Raw genomic sequence first — 23745 nt, 5'->3', positions numbered from 1 at the left:
ACGCTACGCCACTGATGGAACGCAACCCGCGCCTGTGCACGCGCAGGTTGTGATTTGCCGCTTCTGTGCATGCACACGACGTCATTTTGCACGTCTGCGCATGCGCGAACGACGAAACCTGGAAGTAACCCTTTCTGGTACTTCTGGGTCGCCACGGGATGCAACCTGAAAAGACGTAACCTGCAGCATTCACAACATGAGGTATGACTGCACCTCAGGTTAAGAACAGTTTCAGGTTAAGAATGGACTTCCAGAATGAATTAAGTTCTTAACCTGAGGTACCACTGTATATATAAGTTTTAGGCTCTGCATCTCAGGGAAGGGGCTGTAGCTCAGTGGAAGAGAATCTATTTTGCATGCAGGAGGACCCAGGGTCAAATCCTGGCATGTCCAGGCAGGACTGGGAACAATTTAGGGCAGTGAAGGCGGTTCCACTGCACAGGATGCCCAAATGAAGGGGCACAAAATTGAGAAGATCCATAATTGGGAATATCAATTTTTAGGGTGCCAAATTTTGGCCTCACACAGGGTGCAATATTACGAAATATTACCCAAGTCAGGCATAGGCAAACTCTGGCCCTCCAGATGTTTGGGACTACAATTCCCATCATCCCTGACCACTGATCCTGTTAGCTAGGGAAGATGGGAATTGTAGTCCCAAACATCTGGAGGGCTGGAGTTTGCCTATGCCTGACACAAGCTTCCTCCCTTGCTGGGAAAGACCTAGACAGCTGCTACCAGCTGGAGCATACAATACTGTGCATACAATACTCCAAAAAAGTTTACTTGGGAAGACAGGCAAACTAATGCCAGTATACTAGAAGCAGCAAAGATCACCAGTGTTGAAGCCATGACTCTTCAACATCAACTTCGTTTGACCAGTCACATTGTTCAGATGTCTGATTATCGCCTTCCAAAGCAACTACTCTATTCCGAGCTTAAAAATGGAAAGTGTAATACTGGTGGTCAACAAAAGAGGTTCAAATACTCTCTCAAGGCAAATCTAAAAAAATGTAGTAGAAACACTGAAAACTGGGAAACACTGGGCTCCAAGCGCTCCAATTGGAGAACAGCCTTTCCCAAAGGTGCCATGGGCTTTGAAGATGCTCAAACTTAGGATGAAAGGGAGAAATGCGCTAAGAGGAAGGCACACTTGGCAAACCTTCCACCCAGAAACCAATCTCCCCACTGTGGAAGGACGTGTGGATCCAGAATTGGCCTCCACAGTCACTTATGGACTCACTGTTCAAACTGTGTTCATGGAAGACAATCTTACTCGGCTACGAGTGGTCTCCGAAGAAGAAGACGACGTTGACGACAATACTGTGTTAGACAGATCAATGGTCTGACATGATATATGACAGGTTCCAATGTTTAACTGGAGAAGAACACTAGCTCTGAAGCAGAACATCTGCTTTGCGTACAGGAGGTCATAGGTTCAAGGCTGCTATCTGAAATCCTTAAGAGCCACTGGCAGTCAGTAGAGACGATACTGAGCTCAATTGACCAATGGTCTGATTCAGCATAAGGCCGCTTCCTATATCTTTGCTCTCCTGAAGGAATCTTCAGAAGTCTGCCTCATTTCACTACATTGTCTAATACAAAAGCATAGCAAGAGGTTTCCTGCCGTGGGGAACATCAGCAGGGCTCATTACCGCTCCAGTCATTCATAAGGACCATCCCAAAGATGTGCTTGTGAGCTTCGGTGATGGGAACCGCCTCTCCAGGTTTGTTTCCGGGGCCTACAAAGAAAGCCTGGGAAAATACAGGAGGTGGTTTTGTTAGGGTGTATCCTCCAGAAATGGAAATATGCCATTTTATACAATAGAACCAACATGGTAACCAACATGCACTCATCTCAGCTTATCCCATCCAATTCCTCGATTCTTACATGGCCCTTTCGGTGCAAACAGGACAGGATTTGGAGCACAATGCAAGTTTATTTGTTTGATTGCTGAGCATCTGGTCTTATTTTGAACTGTGGTTTTAACTCTGCTTAAATGGTTGCGTTTTCATTGATGAGTTGCCTCAGGGCTCTTATGAGAGGAAATCAAATCATCATGCAGTTCCCATCATAATGCTCCTCTTTCCCTCAACTTTGACACCTGAGATGGTGTTTGTATGACCTACCCTACTCTTGTGAGTGCAATTTGTTTTAAACTGTTTTAATAATGTATTTTAAATGGTCGTTAACTCACCCCGGGACCTTATGGTGAAGGGTGCATAAGAAATTGAATTAATAGTAGTTGCAGTAAAACAATGACGACGACAACAACAACATTGTAGTACTTATTTTCCTAGATCCTTCCTAACATTAACTTGCTCCTAGATATATGCCCTATTTTCCTGCTGCTTTAATTTCTAATTGTGGTTTTATTGTTATGTTCCCTGCGCCCCCCCCCCGCTCCTTTAATTGGCCCAATCCAATTGAAGCGTTGGTCCTACACTGAAACTGATGGGTATGGCTAACTTGGACTTATTAATTTCAGTAGGTTTATTCTGAATATAATTAAGTTGTAAACAACTTAATGGTTTTTGATTTGATCATGCTCTGGCCTCAGAGGTTTATTGGTGTTGCTGTTGTTTAAAGGCAGACAGAAATTCACTAGATTAAAAAAAACCACAACAAAAGCATTTTTAAGTGAAGAGAATTTGAAAATTGTTTCCTCATCAATTAATTTCATCTTTCTCCTTATAGACAAGTTTGTTGCTTTATAAGCACTAGTAGAGAGACAATTGCAGCCAAATTTTTAAAAATCCAAAATAGTGTCAACTAGTTAGGGCTGTTTTTTTTTCTTTTGTGAAAAGATCTAAATGGTTTGGGGGAGTTCTGACCGTTTCAATTTTGAGAATTCGCATTTCTGAAATTTTATATTTTCTTTTAATAATGGGTTGTCTTGGGGGGCCACTAGGAGGCGCATTGGAAGATGGCCGACAATACCATCTCTCCGACCCACACGGGGTTATTAAGAGGCTGTTATGGGAGTAGGCAGCCTCCCTTGTTGCCCCAAGGAAATGGGGAACACTGCCCTTGCCTGCTGTGCCCATAAATCACCCCCTAATTCGAAAGAAGGGGGTGAGGGCCCTAGGCAGAATGCCCCCGTGTGGACTTCGGCTCTCCTGGACGCTGTCTCTGATCACACACTAGTTGCAGCAATGTGGAATAATTAATTACAAAAGAAGCAAATGCACATATTTTAAGGGAAGAAGGGGAGTGAAGTCTGCTAATTTAAGTGACCTCTGCGAAAGAAGACGACGGGCTGAAGAAACAGGAATATTTTACAATGAAGATACACCAAAGGCGGGGTATGTTGACAACGGGGCTGAATGGGGGGGGGGGACGACCTTATTTACTTTCCTTCTATGTGATTTACAAGAACCCCTCCTCATTAGAACCGTCAGTTGAACTGACCCAAGCAGGATGATTAAGGTCTGTGTGGAGATAAACTTTAACCAAAAGTATGCTTTATGGAGACTGAGAAGCAATAAGAGCTTTTGGGAATGGCACAGCAATTAATTCGGAGTCGCCATCTTGCCAAAGGATTTATAGCCGGGAGGAAGAACGGATTTGTTTTCAGACTGCATTCCTAGTGAATCTCCTCAGAGGTTTTGAGAAAGGAGGCAGATTGGTGAAGATTAATGACGCTAAGACTGTTTTGATGTATGGAAGTGATGTTATATGGAAAACGTCTGGATATGGCTACTGGATAAAAAAAAAAATATCCACGCAGGATTACAAACTGTTCTAACCAGCTTGCGGAGACTATCAGAGGTCACAAAGAGAAAGGAAAAATATATGAAAATAACAACAAGAGATGTGGAAAAATAATAAGAAAGGACTGGATAGTACTGTGAACATCATAAGGTTAGATTTGTGGACATTTAAACAGCAGTAAGAAGCAAGAAGTTGATTGGATCCCTTTGGAACTTGAAATATGGGTACCCCCAACAAAAATTTAAAATTCGGCTGTGTAATTTGGAATTTATGTAATTTGGTTTGATTTGATGTGATTGGTCGGTTAATAAAAAAATTATTCTTAAAATAATAATAATAATGGGTTGTCTTGTTTGCCCCCCCTTTTTTGGTCAGGGTTCTTAAAACCAGGGATAGAGAGATGAAGGGAACAACATAAGCAAATAAAATCCTACCATTTCCAGTTCAATATCCAAAAGTTTGCAAGCACCGAACACCGGGGGTTTTGCTGTGATTTAAACAGAACAAACACACACAAAAAGTAAGCATGCTGTTTCTTTTAATAGGGAAAGCGATGGTGTTTGCAAGCTTGACAATGCCACCTCACTGGATCAACTGCTTTTTTAAAAGAGAATACCTGTACTTATTTAAACAAGTCAGGAAAAGGGAGAGAGACTATTCTGCAGTACAGAATATGAGACAAAGCCTCTCACCATGAAGGGGCTAAGAAACAATAAATAAACATCCAAATCAGTCCAAAGCTGTAGAAACAAGATGAATGTACTTACAGAAGAAAAAAGAGGGGAGTAATAATAACCAAATCTATTTACATTAACCTCACCATATTAATAATACAATATATGTGTACCCCTCACTTGTTCAGGGGAGACAGACATAAGAAAGGAAGAATTATTCTATCAACTGAAATCTTTGGAAATCCCTCAGGGGCAATTGACCATGTTCATCATGGCTGACAAATACAGTCATACCTTGGAATTTGAACTGAATCCGTTATGGAAGTCCGTTCGACTTACAAAATGTTCAGAAACCAAAGCGCGGCTTCTGATTGGCTGCAGGAAGCTCCTGCAGCCAATCGGAAGCCGTGGAAGCTCTCTCCGACGTTCAGCTTCCAATAACAGTTCGCAAACCGGAAAACTCGCTTCTGGGTTTGCGGCATTCGGGAGCCAAAACGTTCAAGAACTAAGCTGTTCGAAAACCAAGGTACGACTGTATACTAAAATCGTACCAAACAGAAAGGAACCTCTCTCTTTTAATTTGACACCACCGCTTATATATTAATTCCGTTTATAAACATGAAACCAGATGGTGAATGGAAGGCCAAAAGGCTTACCGTCATCAGGTCGCATTTGTCCCAATGGCCTCCTGATCGGCGTCCCAGATACGACGACGGAAGAGGCACGTCCGTGGTACCCAACTGGCAAGTGCAACCTTGAAAAGAGGAATAATTACAGGGGGTTGTGATCATTAACTAAAAGGAGAATGTGGTCAACGCATAAGAACATAAGAAGAGCTGGATCAGGCCAGTGGCCCATCTAGTCCAGCATCCTGTTTTCACAGTGGCCAACGAGATGCCTATGGAAAATCTAAAGGGACCCCTGACCATTAGGTCCAGTCGTGGCCGACTCTGGGGTTGCGGTGCTCATCTCGCTTTATTGGCCGAGGGAGCCGGCGTACAGCTTCCAGGTCATGTGTCCAGCATGACTAAGCCACTTCTGCCAAACCAGAGCAGCGCATGGAAACACCGTTTACCTTCCCGCCGGAGCGGTACCTATTTATCTACTTGCACTTGGACGTGCTTTCGAACTGCTAGGTTGGCAGGAGCAGGGACCAAGCAACGCGAGCTCACCCCGTCGCAGGGATTCGAACTGCCGACCTTCTGATCGGCAAGTCTTATGCTCTGTGGTTTAACCCACAGCGCCACCTGCGTCCCCAAGTCTACAAGGGTTCAAATCGCTTCATGAGTATCCTCTCACTCATCACATCCAGATAATGCTTTATCCTCGAATGGACACCCAAATGATGCTTCTCCCCACTCAACCCCTCCCAAACGTCGTTGGAGAAGCAACTGTTATAAGAAAAACTGCTCCCTTTCCCTTTTGGGGTATTCTGGAGCCCATAGAGAGAGTCCTTAAGTGGGTTCCCTATTGGTAGGAGAAAATAACAGAGGCCAACCAGAGTAAATTGAGAAGCAAAGCGGCTAGTAAGCCTTATCTTTATTCTAGGAACTGTTGCAACGGGGTCCCACTCCCCACACACAGGAGGGAGTGGAACCCCGAACAATGGTGTGCAGGCCCCTATATATACTTTTGAAATTTCCCACCCTGTAGCCCAAGACCACCAGCCCAAACATCATGCATACATCACAGAAGAAGGCGGTCTTCAGCAGAAATTTGAGAGTGTGCTCAGCTTAACATAGACTGTATTTGATATGGGAGACTGTATTTAATATGGGAGGTATAAGCCCCTACAGTCAAAAGACAATCAGAAAGCTTTTCCCATTTCCTTCTTCCTTGCATAGAAATATTTGAGGTCAATTTGGGAGAGTCAAAATGGCTTCAGGATTGTTGTCCTGTGTTATTTCAGACCCATGGCTTATATACTTATGTATGTGTTTGCCTAGTACATTTAGGAACATTTATTTTATATTTGAGACCTTAGAATTCTTAGAACACAACTACTGACCAGTTGGGCATCAGAGCATTTTCCTTTCCTCGGAACATCACCCCGACATTTGTAGCATGTTGCCGGGAGGAATAGAAGTCCGTATAGTCTCCTGTAGGGATGAGAATTTGGCAAAGAGCGGTGTTAGAGAAATGAACTGAAAGAAGCTGCAGAACTTGGCAACGACTTTGGATACCAGCAGCAATACTTTATTGCCTTCATGGTGAAGGATGACAGACCTGTGGTGCCACCAACCATGAATGGCATTTAATGGGGGGGGGGCTTTTCTTATTTGTGGTCTCCTTCAAAGTCTTTTTACTACGAATAGGCTTTTAGCTTTTTACTCTGTGTTAGTTTTATGTTGGTTTTAATCACTGCTTTTTTATATAGAAAAGAAGAGGTGCCAGGACTCACCATGAACACCTCCCTTATTCTCTTATACAGTGGTACCTCGGGTTAAGAACTTAATTCATTCTGGAGGTCTGTTCTTAACCTGAAACTGTTCTTAACCTGAAGCACCACTTAAGCTAATGAGGCCTCCCGCTGCTGCTGTGCCACCGCCACACGATTTCTGTTCTCATCCTGAAGCAAAGTTCTTAACCCGAGGTGATATTTCTGGGTTAACGGAGTCTGTAACCTGAAGCATATGTAACCCAAGGTACTACTGTAATGGCAATGGAGCTCACCTGAGAGGTGCCGGAAAAAGGCCTTGGTTTTAATGCCTGTGCTTTTTGGTTAGTCACTTTGAGTTACTATATATATTGTTGTTGTTTAGTCGTTTAGTTGTGTCCGACTCTTCGTGACACGACTAAGTGATGCATGGAAGTGAGAGCTGGACCATAAAGAAGGCTGATCGCCGAAGAATTGATGCTTTTGAATTATAGTGCTGGAGGAGACTCTTGAGAGTCCCATGGACTGCAAGAAGATACAACCTTACATTCTGAAGGAAATCAGCCCTGAGTGCACATTGGAAGGACAGATCCTGAAGTTGAGGCTCCAATACTTTGGCCACCTCATGAGAAGAGAAGACTCCCTGGAAAAGACCCTGATGTTGGGAAAGATGGAGGGCACAAGGAGAAGGGGACGACAGAGGACGAGATGGTTGGACAGTGTTCTCGAAGCTACAAACATGAGCCTGACCAAACTGTGGGAGGCAGTGGAAGACAGGAGTGCCTGGCGTGCTCTGGTCCATGGGGTCACGAAGAGTCAGACACAACTAAACGACTATATACACACACACAAATTAACTCAAAGCAACGTAATAATTAAGTGCAATAGATAATAAATGATATTTTATTTTAATATATGTCAAAAGAGGGATCTTTTTTTAGCATTTTAATGGGGCATTTTGTGAACTTCTGAGGAAATCTGTGGTCATTTTAAGCTTGCCTGTGTTGCGTTTTTATCGTGGTGTGAGGTAATCTCTGCTGAGGTTGCCATATCTTATCTTCACAACATTTTGTTTTGCGAGGGTCTGATCTCATCTGATCTACTCTCCCATGACACATTTGTGTTTGCCTTCTGGGGCAGAAAGGGAAAAGGCTGCATGTAAACATTTAAAGTGCATATCTGAGGTACACAACTCCCAGCAAACAACCCTGGGAACTGTAGTTTGCCAAGAGTGCTGGGAATATTAGCTCTGTGAGGAGAAAAGTTCCTGGCATTCTTGGGTTGGGAATCATGTGGTTCAACCGTGAATGCAGCTTTTACTTTTTCCTCAATGATAGCTTTTTATATATTACATTTCCCTTCAGTCTTCTCTGCTCCAGGTTTAACAAAGCAATTCCTTCATCCTTCCCTCACTGGACTTGTTCTCTATACCATCTCCGTTGCCTGACTCTGAACCCATTCCAATTTTACATCTTTCTTCCTTACTATTCTTTATTATCACTACATTTATATCCCAATTTTCCTTTAAGGAGCTCTCCATGTGTCTCCCCTCTTCCCAGCCTGACCTACCTCACAACAGCCCTGTGAGGTAGGACAAGTCGAGAGACTGGCTCAAGGTCACCCAGTGAACTTCATGGCTGAGTAAGGGATTGGAACCCGAGTCTCTGAGGTCCTAGTTCACCTCTCTAACCATTACACCATACTGTCTTAAAAAAAAACAAACCACAACTGGACACAGTACTAGAGAGTAGATGAGCTCTGACTAGTGCAGAATGAAATGGAGCTGTTGCTTCTCATGACTTGGAAACTAGTGTTTGACTTTCATCTGCTTGCCCTCCAAAGCACAGAAAGCAAAATCCTGCTTCCTTTGTTTTTTTCTGTTAAAAAAACCAAAAACACAAGTACAACACAGTGAATTATTTCAAATACAATTCACTTACTGCCCTCTGGTGTCTGTGATAGGAAACAGCATGGCTAAACTTTCCATTCACTTTACTCTGACTTTCCTCCTTTCGTGTCCACATTTGTGGGCATGTCAGTTGTGCAGGAAGCGGAGGGGCAACACAGTCAGTAGAGCATGGGATGCTTAATCTCAGGGTTGTGGGTTCAAGTGCCGCTCTGGGCAAAAGTTCTCTGCATTCCAGCGGGTTGAGCTAGATGACCCTGTTGGCTTTTTGCAGTATAGTGACGCTGCAGAGAGCTTGCTGGGGAGATCATGCATTAAAAAGAAGGGACTCAAAAATAACTTAAAGAAGGTTTTAATAAGAAAAACAAAAACTCCTTTAACACTAAATATATTACCAAACAAACATGACCCAACCACCAACCCATCCCCCAGGGTAATGGGAGAGCTAGGTGCTGCTCCTTATATACTACACCCAGATGCTGACACACCTTAATCAAATACAACTCAGCAGCACCTGCTATGTTACACAGCTGTAAAGCTGGGTCTCGTTATCTTGCTCTGGCCCTTGCTCTGGCCCCTTAAAGACATACACATGGAGTGGAACAATGATGAACCTTTACATTTAAAGAAACCATTCAACATTTCCCCTGCGGTTCATCATTGTGGAACAAAAACATAAAGCATACTTTGTACATGTTTTTCATGTGTAACCTTTGGAAGTGCTTTAGTAAAAATGTCCGCAATTTGATTGTCACCTGGAACATATTTAAATACAACCATTTCATCAGCATTTAGTTTCTTTACAAATTCTAAACGTAATCTTAAGACTCTGGTGCGCTGCGTATTGGTCTCTGAACACAGGATAGCAAGTCCACTCTGGGAATCAAGGTAAACTTTTACTGGTAGTGTTACTTGCATCTGTAGGTCTGCAAATAATTGCAGATACCATTCTACATCACGAGTGGCCTGAACGCATGCACATAATTCACTCTCTGTTGTGGAGAGACAAATAATGGTTTGTGTCTGGGACTTCCATTCAAATGGACAACCGTTATAACAAAACACCATACCAGACACACCCCTGCAATTATTTTGTTCCACTGCATGAGATGCATCACAGAAAATTTCAAAACCTTTATCAATACTGGGTGTAAACTGCAACCTATAATGTTTGGTATCTTTAAGGTACACTACCACTCTCTTAAGAGCAGAGAAACATTGTGTAGTGGGCTTTTCCACAAATTTTGCTAGAAAGTGAAAAGCATAAGTTATATCTGGTCTTGAGATTCTTTGAATGAAATTTAGCTTGCCTATAGCAGAACGATACAAAGTTTTGTTAGGAAATGGCTTATCTTCACCTGTAAAGGTGAAACCACACACCATAGGTGTTTCCTTCCCATTTGCATTTTCTAGACGTAGCATTTCAACTAGATCATCAATTTTTGCAGTTTGATGAACCAGAAAAGATCCATTTTTGCCTTTCTCAATTTGCATGGATAAGTAGTTTTTAGTTATGCCTAATTCCACCACATCAAATTTCTTCTGTAACTGTGAAACTACCTGTTCATATTCCTGTTTAGTTTTTGTAGAAATTAACACGTCATCTACATACACACATATTTTTGTTACAGAGTTTGCCCTTTCTTTTATAAACACACAATTGTCTGCCTTTCCTTGTGAAAAACCAATATCTAGCAATTCTTTTGCTAAAGTTTGGTGCCAATTCCTTCCACTTTGGTGCAGACCATAAAGGGATTTATTTAATTTGCATACCAAACCTTCAGCAGCGTCTATGCCTTCAGGGACACGCATAAAAATTTGTTCTTTTAAATCTGCAAACAAATATGCAGTTTTTATATCTAGGTGATAAACAGAATGTCCACGTTGTGATGCATCTTTTAACAAAAGCTTAACTGTTTCATATTTTACACTTGGTGAATAGCACAAATCATAATCTTCGCCTGGAATTTGTTGAAAACCCTTAGCAACTAGTCTTGCCTTGTACCTTACAACTTCATTTTTGTCATTCATTTTAACTCTATAAACCCATTTTGAATCAATAAGTCTCATATCTGGGGTTTGTGGTACAAGAGACCAAGTGTTATGCTCTTTTAAAGAAGCTATCTCAGAGTTCATAGCTTTATACCAATTTACAGCTTGGTGCATAGGTAAATTCTGAACATCACTGTAGCTTTTTGGCTCAAAAACCACCTTATTGGCATACACAGTATTAAAATGTTCATCTGCAAAACGTTGTGGCTTCTGCCTCTTTCTATCTGAACGTCTCAGTCCGGAAGGAGAGTCAGACTCCTCAGACTTAATGGGACTCAATGAACTACTAGTTTCAGGTTGTAAATTATCATTGTCAGACTGAAGAGGTGCCTGTAGGCTAAGCTCACGGTCAGAAAACTCAAGAGAATCTAACCTCCCCTCAGATGCCTGTGACTTTAAGTCAAACAAATTATCAGATTCAACAGGCTTTTTGTCTTTTTCTATTAATTCAGAAGCACCATTTTCTCCTGCTGCTGCTGCTGCTGCTGCTTCTTCCTCTTCTTCCTCAGTATCATTTATACCATCAGTATCTTGGAAAACAGCAACTCCATTCCAATTTACAGTTTGTATCATGCTTTTGGTAATATGAAATTTGCCAGTTGCTGGTATGTAAATTCTGTACGCCCCCTGCTGGTAGCCCATTAATTTTCCCTGAACACTACGTTCACCCAATTTCTGCTTAGCAGGATAATGCATAATTACATCTGAACCCCAAATACGTAGGTATTTCAGATTAGGACGTTTTTTAAATAACTTCTCATAGGGGGTGACATCTAAACCAGAATGATAACTGCGATTTCTAACATAACAAAAAGCATGGAGTGCTTCAGCCCAAAACGCTTTGGGCAGATTAGCATCATGCAGATAAGTTTTAACCCCTGCCTGCAAGTCACGCTGCACAACTTCAACAAGCCCATTTTGCCAGGGACTTCGGGGGCAAGATAACTCATGAGTAGTCCCCTGCGCTTCCAGGAATTTCTCAAAATCCTCAGAAACAAATTCTCCGCCCCGGTCAGAAAACAGGTTCTTAATTGGTTTGTTAAAGTGTGTTTTTACCCAGTTGCAAAAAACCTTGTACTTCTCAAATGCTTGGGACTTCTCAGCTATTGCATAAGTCCAACAGTATCTACTATACTGGTCTATGAGGGTAAGCCAGTACTTCGAACCTCCTAATGATGGTGGGAGTGGCCCAACTAAATCACAATGTACACGCTCAAATGGCTCAGTTACTTTCCTATCTGAGCACCTACCCTTGCGTGCCACCTTAATCTTATTCTTGCAACAGGATAGACATTGCATAAAGAATTTACATGGTTTTAAGTTGAGGCCATTGACAATATTCTTTGTCTTAATTACATCAGCAAAATTCAGGTGTCCCAGAATTCTGTGCGCCACGTGGATACACCCAGAATGTGGCCTTACATTCCTCAACCCCTGGCTTGACTGTGCTACTCTGCAATTTATATGCGATTGTGAGTAGGTGCGAAAATACAGTCTATATAAACCATCAGATTCCCGGGCATACAATAGACGTTTGTTCCCCTCGAAAAACTCACACATAGACTTTAAGAAACGCACAGTTATGCCTTGACGGGCAAAGCACCTTACTGACAATAAATTGTCCACTGACGGGCAGTAAATGCAGTTCACTATTGTAATGTTTAAAGAGTCAAGTTTAATGGTACCCCTGCCAAGTGACTGCAGGACTTGTGAATTGGCTAAATGTACATTACCAATTTCCTCTTCGAAAGAAATAAACAAGCTTTGATTGTTGCAGACGTGCTGGGATGCACCTGAGTCGACAACAAAAGACTTCCACTTGGCACCTTTAATTCTTTTACGATCTTTAGTCCGAGCGTGAAAAGCTCGCGGCTCGTTTCTGTCTCTACTATACGATGCCGGCTGCTGGGCTGACGACCGTGATTGATGAACAGAAACAGGCTTGGGAGTACTTTGCTTTCTTTTGGCTCTGCAGTCCTTTGCAAAATGTCCTTGCTTATTGCAGAACCAACAACGCTTTGCAGCTTTAAATGCAGTTGTATCACCACAGGTTTGCATATGGCGTTCCTCATTCTTTCTGGAAACAGGAGTGCTTATGGCACAAGCCTCCCTTCTATCCAACTCGCCCATTAATCTTGCCGTTACCCCTTCCGCAGTTAATTGTGCTGGTGGAACGGCAGATATCTGGCTAGCTATACCATCAAAGTCCTCATTAAGGGAACAAAGGATGATAAAAACATACTGAATATCAGGTATCTCCATGTCCCTTCGAATTAACTCGCCGCGTATTGCCTCCAGACGTCTCAAGTGTGCTGCCAAATCACCACCAGGCTGCAACTTCGTCTGGTACAACTGCTTGAAAAACGTCAATGCAGACGCTGACTCTTTTCTAACATGCACTGCTGCAAGACTGTCCCACATTTCTTTGGCAGTTTTCTTATTTCTTATATAGACTACTTGCTGGTCGCTGACTGCCAAATTAATTATCGCCCTGGCTTTTGCATCTCCTTTCGACCAAGCATTAGTTACAGGGTCAGGAGGGTCATCAGTTACATAGGTCCATACTTCTCTAGAGGTCAAAAGCGCCTCCACCCGAAAAGACCATAAACTATAGTTCTCATCTGTTAGCTGTGGGAAGACCAGAGCCTTCTCAGCTTCAGGAACCCGGTCAACCATTCTGGAACTCTTCCAGACCCACAAAAACTACGCTAACAGGATAAGGAGTTTTCAAACCTTTCTCAGAGTCCAAAAATATGCAGTCATCCACTCAGCAGCTGGGCCCATAACCAAAGATGTTGGCTTTTTGCAGTATAGTGACGCTGCAGAGAGCTTGCTGGGGAGATCATGCATTAAAAAGAAGGGACTCAAAAATAACTTAAAGAAGGTTTTAATAAGAAAAACAAAAACTCCTTTAACACTAAATATATTACCAAACAAACATGACCCAACCACCAACCCATCCCCCAGGGTAATGGGAGAGCTAGGTGCTGCTCCTTATATACTACACCCAGATGCTGACACACCTTAATCAAATACAACTCAGCAGCACCTGCTATGTTACACAGCTGTAAAGCTGGGTCTCGTTATCTTGCTCTGGCCCTTGCTCTGGCCCCTTAAAGACATACACATGGAGTGGAACAATGATGAACCTTTACATTTAAAGAAACCATTCAACAGACCCTTGTGGTCCCTTCCAACTCTATGATTCCAACACAGCTGACAGGACTAGTCTGTGACAGAAAAGTTGGTTCCACAAGTATTTCTTTTTTACTTTTATCTCCTGCCAGCAAATGGTTAAAGAACGGCAGCCTCTGATTGGCCGAGGTTCCAGGAGGGAGAATTTAAAAGGAGAGACTTTGGAGCAGCCTTTCTCAACCTATGGGTCCCCAGATGTTTTTGAACTACAACTCCCATCACCCCTAGCTAGCAAGGCCAGAGCTCAGGGATGATGGGAGTTGTAGCCCAACACATAGCTGCCAACTTACAGATTTGAAAATAAGGGACCAGCAGCCTTGAAAATAAGGGACCAGCAGCCAAAATAAGGAACCTGCAGCCTCACCTGTTCCAGGCACTCCAGTCTTCCTGTCCTCCTGCAGTCTGGTCAAACTCATGCTGGTAGCTTCAAGAACACTGTCCAACCAACTTTGTAACCAGAGGTTCAACTGAATAGAATCTGAATCACATGCACCACAAGGCCTATGCAGCCTCAACTTAAGATGGCTCCCCGGCCTGGCTTTGCACTGGAAAGTTTGCAGCAGCATGTGCAACAAAGTGGCGTCCAGCATTCAAAAACCTCCTCAGCTTGCATTAACTAACCACACACAAGGCATGCAAGCTCCACCCACCAGTCATTCTTAGACTTCTTATTGGGTGAGCAACACAGCCAAGCAACACAGTTGGAGCCTCCCTCCTCCCTGACCGGCAGGGAGGGAGGGAGAGGAGCTGCTTCATTTGAAATTTAAGGGACATCATTTAAGGGACATTTAAGGGACATCCATCAATAAGGGACAGCAGCGGGACATGGTCCTGGAATAAGGGACTGTTCCTTCAAATAAGGGACACTTGACAGCTATGGTCCAACAACATCTGGGGACCCACAGGCTGAGAAAGGCTGTGTTTGGAGGGAGAGAGTTAGTTAGGTTGGGTTTGAGTTGTGGTTGTGGAGGGGGTAGGAATTGAGGTTGGAGAGGTTGGGAGTTAGGTTAGGAGACAGGATGAAATATACAGAGTGCTGAGGAGGGAGCGTTGGTTCAGGAGAAAACAGAAGGACAGAGTATAGTGTCCTGCAGGAGTAATAGGACCGAATCTTGCTGGGCGAATGAGGGAGAGACAGGAGAAGGAGGAGCTGAAAAAGGATCAGTCTACTTAGGTCTCTCACTATTCTGGAGGGGAGATACTCTTCTGTGGAAGGAAGAGACTCCCAAAACCCAGTTAAGGAAGGGGGGGTTGTGAGCCCTTAAGACTATTACTGAAAGTTACCTCAGGAGTTGGATTTGTTAAAGGAGTGGGTACCTGAAGGTCCGTATAGTTAAAGCTATGGTTTTCCCAGTAGTGATGTATGGAAGTGAGAGCTGGACCATAAAGAAGGCTGATTGCCGAAGAATTGATGCTTTTGAATTATGGTGCTGGAGGAGACTCTTGAGAGTCCCATGGACTGCAAGAAGATCAAACCTCTCCATTCTTAAGGAAATCAGCCCTGAGTGCTCACTGGAAGGACAGATCCTGAAGCTGAGGCTCCAATACTTTGGCCACCTCATGAGAAGAGAAGACTCCCTGGAAAAGACCCTGATGTTGGGAAAGATGGAGGGCACAAGGAGAAGGGGACGACAGAGGACGAGATGGCTGGACAGTGTTCTCGAAGCTACCAGCATGAGTTTGAGCAAACTGCGGGAGGCAGTGGAAAACAGGAGTGCCTGGCGTGCTCTGGTCCATGGGGTCCCGAAGAGTCGGACGCGACTAAACGACAACAACAACCTGAAGGAAAGTGCCACCTCAGAAAGGAACCAAACTAAGAAGCCGAAACCTCTGTGAAACGAATTCACCAAACTAGCTTATTAATTCTGAAGTAACCTAAGTTTCTCCACTTGTATTATAATACCTTGTTTTAAAATAAATCTTTATTGTTATTTTAAAAACATCCGCTTGGGACTCCAGCTTATTGGTTGTCCCCCACACCAAGGTCTCCCACAGGATACTCTGGGATAGTTAGCATTTGTTTTAAGGGTTGTTCAGGGAGGTGGGGGAAATATATGTAAGAGAGAGCAGGTGAGTTGGCGCGAGTGGTAACTGAGGCGTCAGTCCCTTCGCACTAGTCCTGCCTATTCTCTTCTTATAAGAGGACTAGTCAAATTCACAGAGGATAAGGCTATCCACGGTTACTGTTTTACCTTCACTGTTGGGGGCAGAAATGCTTCTTTGTACACATTACTTAAAGTGGGGTTATTGGGTTGTTCTTGTTTTTTTATTTCGATAATGTATTTTGTGATTTTATCTTGTGAACCGCCCTGAGACCTGCGGATATAGGGCGGTACACAAATTTAATAAAAATAAATGAATGAATAAATCACTTGAGCTGGAGAATGGCACTGAAAAACTGAGAGAAGTGTGGATTTTTAAGGGCAGCTGTGTGTTGGTTCGGAAAGCGAGGGTTATTAGGTGGGTTCGCCTTTAACTGTCAATGGAATCAAATTTCTACCCCTTTTCTAGCATAAAGGTAAAGGTAAAGGGACCCCTGACCATTAGGTCCAGTCGTGGCCGACTCTGGGGTTGCAGCGCTCATCTCACTTTATTGGCCGAGGGAGCCAGCGTACAGCTTCCGGGTCATGTTGCCAGCATGACTAAGCAGCTTCTGGCAAACCAGAGGAGTGCATGGAAACGCCGTTTACCTTCCCGCTGGAGTGGTACCTATTTATCTACTTGCACTTTGACGTGCTTTCAAACTGCTAGGTGGGCAGGAGCAGGGACCGAACAACAGGAGCTCACCCCGTCACGGGGATTCGAACCACCAACCTTCTGATCGGCAAGTCCTAGGCTCTGTGGTTTAACCCACTTTTCTAGCATACACTACAGCTAAATCAAGAGACGGGATCTGACATTCCCAGTAATTCGGAGAATAGAACTCTGCTTCTGGAGGAAATGAACAAGGGTTAAATGGATCTTGTTGACAGTAAAAGGAACTCACCAATTTCAGCAGGAAGGTGCATTATTGCCGAAGCCTGTGGTACAAATGCTCTAGAAGGCAAACAAAGAAACAAACAAAAATAATGTTTAGTTCTCAAACACTAAGGTGAATTTCTTTTTTTAAAAAAAATAAATTTTATTTTTGCATTTTCTATTTTACATAAACATATGAATTAAATACATAAACATATAATCCCTTTTGACTCCCCCCCCCATTCTGGATTTTAATATAATGATTTCCCCCTCTGCGTCTCTTTCGTATCTCTATTCTTATAAATCCTTTGTCAGTCCATTGTGCAAATTTTTTACTACAAGTTTTCTGTGAATCCTGCCAACGCATGTAATTCACTCAAGGTGAATTTTCTGACATTCCTCCCTCCCTCCCTCCCCCCCCCTCTCTCTCTCTCTCTCTCTCTCTCTGGCTTCTTACGATATTACAACTGGTCAATGTCAGCATTTGCCAATCTTCGAATGTTTACTGCAGCACACTTAAAAGAGCACCTCCCCCAGTACCAACTATCTTAGGCCTGTGTACATTACAATCTAATCAATGTCTTGTATGCAGGCAGGCGTTGCTATAAATCGTTAGTAGAGCAAACATGTTTTTGGCATCTTCCAATAGAATAAAAAAATAAATAAATTCTTACTCACCTACCAAATCCTGTAAGTGACTAAGAATTGTCACTGTTTTTGTCATATTGATTGTTTTCCCCTCAGAAGTGCTAACTTTGAATTGCATTGTTTGTCTGTTTGCAAATTGTGATGTCATGTTTTTAAGAAGGCCTGCCCAGAAGACAGCTGATCAGAGCTGACAGCAAGCCCTGCTTTGGACATTATGGAGCTCCCAGCTGAGAACTTTCTAGCACAGCCAGCCTCAGAAGACTAGGAATCCCAGAGGATCAATAATATTATTCAGTAATCTCTTTGGCTCTTGACATTCCAAACAAGCATTTGCACACAAGCTTAGCTTTGCAACTTAACAGCCCTCAACATCACTGTGTGGCACAAAGAGAGCAAAGAAACCACAGGGACTAGAAACTTACATATTTTTAAAAGAAAAAAATCTTGGAATCTTAGGAAATGGACTCTATTGGCCACTAGCACATTTTGCAGCTTTTCTGGGCTCCCATAAAATAGCAGCACGCACACCTACAGAGTCCTAGCCACTTAGTCTCTCCCCAGTTTTTAGTTATTTTTTATTTACCTTTTGCGTAATTCCACGTTATCTCTCAGCGTCGGCTCTTTGTGAGACAGCAGCTTTTGGAGAAGCGCTCTGGCTTCTGTCCATGCTTCCCAGCCCAGCGCCATGAAACGGTTAAGGGTTGGCTGCAAAGGAGGGCGGACATGTTTTTCTGAGCACACAGCACATGAGGCATATTGTGATATGAAGGAAAGAGCACATGGATGCACAACAAACCCCAAGTCATCTTCTGCCCACCTCCAAATGCAATGGCAAATTGCAATGGCAGAGCATTGAATTACAGGTAATCTTGTGAAATGTCATACTGACGTCCTGCCACCTCCAAGCTTTTGGCAGGTCATTAGGAACATAGGTAAAGGTAAAGGGACCCCTAGCCATTACGTCCAGTAGTGGCCGACTCTGGGGTTGCGGCGCTCATCTTACTTTTCTGGCCGAGGGAGCCGGCGTACAGCTTCCGGGTCATGTGGCCGGCATGACTAAGCCGCTTCTGGCGAACCAGAGCAGCGCACGGAAACGCCATTTACCTTCCCGCCAGAGTGGTACCTATTTATCTACTTGCACTTTGACGTACTTTCAAACTGCTAGGTTGGCAGGAGCAGGGACTGAGCAACGGGAGCTCACAGCAACATAGAAATCAGCATTATAAAGAGTCAGGCCATTGTTTCGTTCAGCTCAGTATGGTTTACATCGGGGGTGGAGAACCTCAGGTTTGGGGGCTCAAGGTCACCCTGGCAAAATACCTGATCAAAGACATGATGCTGCTTAGAAAGGATAGGCCCATCAAACAGATGCTTAATGGCGCTGAGGTCCAGCACTTGGTCACCAATGGCAACTCCAATTCTGGGTCTGGGCTGCGAGAGAAGATAGAATGAGATAAGCATCTATACCAGGGGTCAGCAACCTTTTCCAGCAGGAGGCCAGTCCACTGTCCCTCAGACCATGTGGTGGGCCGGACTATATTTTGAAAAAACAACAACGAATTCCTATTCGCCACAAATAACCTAGAGATGCATTTTAAATAAAAGCACACATTCTACTCATGTAAAAACACGCTGATTCCCGGACCGTCTGCGGGCTAGATTGAGAAGGCAATTGGGTCGCATCCGGCCCCTGGGCCTTAGGTTGCCTACCCCTGATCCATACTTTCCAGATGTGACGCTAGCCAGCGGTAAACACAGAGCAAATAATAGAGCTGCAACCAGTAGTGTAGCGGTAAATTCAGAAGCTGAGGGTCTCTTCATGATGGCCACAGCCACACACTGTCACAGCTACACCCTTCTAAGATTATATAGTGATCTGATAATTCTGCAATAATATTAATAAGAAGGGATGCATTGAAATGATCAATGCAGAACTCCATGTGCTGCCTTTATGTTAGATCTACTTTTTTCTGTGCACGTACAGGGGCTAATTATTTTGGACTTAAGTAATAATAATAATAATAATAATAATAATAATAATAATTTATTACTTATACCCTGCTCATCTGGCTGGGCCTCTACCAGGATATTAAAAGCACCATAAAACATCAAACATTAAAAGCTTTCCTAAACAGGGCTGCTTTCAGATGTCTTCTAAAAGTCGGCTAGTTGTTTATTTCCTTGACATCTGATGGGAGGGCGTTCCACAGGCAGGCGCCACTACTGAGAAGGCCCTCTGCCTGGTTCCCTGTAACCTCACTTCTCGCAGGGGGGGAACCACCAGAAGGCCCTTGGAGCTGGACCTGTGTCCGGGCAGAATGATAGGGGTGGAGACGATCCTTCAGGTATACTGGCCTGTGGTACGAATGCCAAGACTTTTCTGTTGTATGTAATAGAACCTGCGCCCCATTCTCTTGAAACGGAAGCACCTTGTTGTTTTCAGTGTTCCTAAATGCTTAGTATACAGAGCAAGTCTTCAGTGTTCTCCCACAAGCCTTCTCCAGAGTGACCCTAGGAGCCAATCCTCCGTCGCTGACACACCTCCTTTCACTCTGATTGGCTCCAGTCAGCACAAAGGGGGAGAAAGGCTTCTTCTCAGTGGCTAAAAGAGCTCCCCTTTCCTGCTGATTGAGCGGCTCTAGCAGGGGTGTACTTTGTACTATGGCACCCTGAGCTAAGCCAAAATTTGGCACACACCCCACACCCCTCGTGCCACGCCACGCTTGGGGAAGGAGCAGCCATGGCTCCGGTATGGTCCTAGACATAGCTGTCAACTTACAGATTTGAAAATAAGGGACCAGCAGCCGCGAAAATAAGGGATCAGCAGCCAAAATAAGGGGTTTTAGTCAACAAGCCCCCCCCCCACAAGATTGCCACCCACCATTGTGCTCAACCAGCTCCTTTCCTTTCCCCCCACCATGTGCCCCCACTCCAGACAGACCTTTTCCCCGGCAAGGGTGAGTGGGCCGTCGATGACGTATCCATCCAATTCCGAGTACAGGTATGTTCAACTTCTGAGCCCCTCCGAGCCAAAGGCAGAAAGCCCAGCCAACAGCCAAATGAAGCCTCAAGCAGCGGTTCCCACAGCGCAGCAACCCGGCAAAGGGGATGCAGCAAGGAAAACCACCGTCACCTCTCCGCTGGGAAGCGCTGAGCAAAGGCGAGTCCCCAGGCAACGCGGCCGACTTGATCGGCACAAGGCATGCAAGCTCCACCCCCCAGTCGTTCTTATTGGGTGAGCAACGCAGCCAAGCAACACAGTTGGAGCCTCCCTCCTCCCTGGCCGACAGGGAGGGAGGGAGAGGAGCTGCTTCCTTTGAAACCCCGGAAATTTAAGGGACATCATCAATAAGGGACAGCAGCGGGACATGGCGCTGCCAAATAAGGGATGGTTGACAGCTATGGTCCTAGACCCCTCACACCTGCTTCCCAAAGCAGGGCAAGAGCTAACTAGGCTTTGGGAAGGAGGCTGCCAGTCAGTGTCGACAATAATGAGCTAGATTTCAGGCAGGGGTCATTCCCAGCCCTACTTGGTAATTGAACCTGGAATCAGCTGGTTGCAGACTGGATGGTCTGTGGGAAGCTGGCTTCCAGCACCAGTCTTGTCGGTGCTACAAAGATGTCTGCAATTGTGATAGGAAGGCTGGCAACATTAGTCCTGCTATGTGGGAATCCCTTGCAGATGACTACAGTGTCTGGAGGCAGTCAGTCAGGTTGTGCATTCATAGCAGTGACCAGAGGAGGGGTGGCTGTTGGGAGGAGTGTAGAAAGTGGAAACACCAAAGTACCGTACACCTGCAACAGGACAACCAGATGCCTTCGTCTGCCCCAGATGCAGCAGGTGCTGTAACCTTCCAACAGTTTATTTTTATTTATTAATTTATATACAGCCCTTAATCATAAGGTCTCAGGGAGGTTCTAATAATAATAATAATAATAATAATAATAATAATAATAATAATAACTTATACCCCGCCTATCTGGCTGGGCCTCCCCAGCCACTCTGGGTGGCTCCCAACAGAATATTAAAAACAAGATAAAAGTTCAAACATTAAAAACTTCCCTAAACAGGGCTGCCTTCAGATGTCTTCTAAAAGTCAGATAGTTGTTTATTTCCTTGACATCTGATGGGAAGGCGTTCCACAGGGCAGACGCCACTACCAAGAAGGCCCTCTGCCTGGTTCCCTGTAACCTCACTTCTCGCAGGGAGGGAACCGCCAGAAGGCCCTTGGTGCTGGACCTCAGTGTCTGGGCTGAACGATGGGGGTGGAGATGCTCCTTTGGGGATACTGGGCTGAGGCCGTTTAGGGCTTTAAAGGTCACCACCAACACTTTGAATTGTGCTCGGAAACGTACTGGGAGCCCGTGCAGGTCTTTCAAGACCGGTGTTATATGGTCTCAGCGGCCACCAGTCTAGCTGCCGCATTTTGGATTAGTTGTAGTTTCCGAGTCACCTTCAAAGGTAGCCCCACGTAGAGCACACTGCAGTAGTCCAAGTGGGAGATAACCAGAGCATGCACCACTCTGGTGAGACACTCTGTGGGCAGGTAAGCTACAGCCCTTTCCCCCAAACATGCATAGGACAGGGGAGAGCAGGAGACAAATCTAGCTCTATCTAAATATTCACAAACACATCCCAAAATGTTTGCTTAGCAGGACTTTCTGCAAACGGACAAGTTAATGCATGACCTGAAGCTTAGAGGGCTAAACCATATGTGCCAACTGCCCTGATTTTTTTCTGATAGCTGCCTCTGGGTAACCACAGTCCCCATGTTGTCTTTTGGGAAAACTTTAAATATCCTATCTTAACCTGAAAAGAGCCTGCTGAGGAGCTCCCCCCCCCCATGAATTTGTCTAATCCTCTTTTAAAGCCATCTAAGTTGGTGCCGCCACTGCCTCCAGTGGGAGCGAGTTCCATGGTTTAACTCTGTACTGTATGAAGAAGTATTTTCTTTTGTGTGATCCAAACCTTCCAACACTCTAAACTCTGTAGGAAAGTTTCTCTTGCAAGTTCCAAAGATCTCAGAAGCCTGTGCTGCAGTAACGTGGAGCAGTGGCGTAGCGTGGGTTGTCAGCACCCGGGGCAAGGCAAGTAATTTGAGCCCCCTAACCCGTGGATTTTGCGCCCCCTAACCCGTGGAGCGTGTCCCCCCCCCAGATGTTGCGCCCGGTGCGGCCGGCCCCCCCTGCACCCCCCACGCTACGCCACTGACGTGGAGCAGAGCTTTTTGTTTGGCTGCCCCTGAAACGGCATTCCTGTCAAGATACAGAAGACATCTGCCCTCTGGAAACACTTGAAAACATTTTTGTTATGACAGGCTTTCCCAGCCGGACAAATGCTTCCCCAAAAGTTAAGATGTTTTGCAATAAAGAAAGGGACAAGAAAATGCCCCGGAAAATGTGGGATAACAATAGTGTTGATGCATCGTCATCTAACCTCCCCACAAACAAATCAGAATAAAAATGTTCATGAAATAAACTTACATTGCCTAACATTCCTGCAAACAATGCTCAATAAATGTCTCTTCTGGAAATGCTCCCAGTTTTTCCCAACAGTGTTTGAAAGTTCAGAAAATTAGGACTCAATTAAGGTAAAAATGAGGCACCGATCTTTGCCAAAAAGTCAGGAAGGAAAGGTTAATTTCGGAAAGAATGTTTGGAAAGCAGCAGGAAGGAAGAGCAAGAAAATCAGAGCATCTATTAATTGGCACAAAATGAAGTCTTTCTTGATAAAATCACCACCTGCACAGAGTGTCTCTTGGTACCATTACATACTACTTGGGTTGTTGCTCAGCTTATAATTGAAGCTACCACCACACATCCATTGCCATATGACCAGTGATAGCTCAGTTGTAGAGCGTCAAGACTCTTAATCTCAGGGTTGTGGGTTTGAGCCCCATGTTGGGCAAGAGTTTTGCAGCAGCGGGTTGGATTAGATGACCCTCAGATCCCCTTCCAACTCTACAACCCTGTGATTCTTTTAAAAGTGTGTGCACAGAGAAGGGTCAAAATAAAACAGCCTTGCTGAAATGACTGACAGAATCCGAGACCAGGGGAAAGAGACGGCGGAAGAAGACTGGAAGAAATTTAAAATTTATCTTAAGAAATATTGCAAAATCAATGAATGTTAAAATGTTGTGGTTATATAAAGTAAGGAATTACAGCTGTTAAAGATTAAGTAAAAGAAAAGAAAAGGAAAAAATCGGATAAAATTAAGGGG

General features: G+C 44.2%; 1 protein-coding gene across 1 annotated transcript in view; it reads right to left on the bottom strand.

The window, feature by feature from the left end:
• FAH (fumarylacetoacetate hydrolase) overlaps positions 1-23745 on the bottom strand; it is a 41493-nt gene that overhangs the window by 17001 nt on the left and 747 nt on the right. Inside the window, exons 2-8 of the mRNA XM_083475363.1 lie at positions 18846-18956; positions 18109-18230; positions 16906-16955; positions 6398-6488; positions 5046-5143; positions 4150-4202; positions 1656-1755 (exon numbers count right to left, since the gene is read on the bottom strand). Coding sequence (XP_083331489.1) covers positions 1656-1755; positions 4150-4202; positions 5046-5143; positions 6398-6488; positions 16906-16955; positions 18109-18230; positions 18846-18956 — 625 coding nt within the window. The remainder of the gene's footprint in view (positions 1-1655; positions 1756-4149; positions 4203-5045; positions 5144-6397; positions 6489-16905; positions 16956-18108; positions 18231-18845; positions 18957-23745) is intronic.

Source organism: Podarcis liolepis, assembly GCF_965112155.1.
Source record: "Podarcis liolepis genome assembly, chromosome: 14".
In the NCBI taxonomy this organism is placed as follows: Eukaryota; Metazoa; Chordata; class Lepidosauria; order Squamata; family Lacertidae; genus Podarcis; species Podarcis liolepis.
Note: the sequence above shows the minus strand (reverse complement) of the source record. Positions and strands in the feature narration are given on the sequence as shown.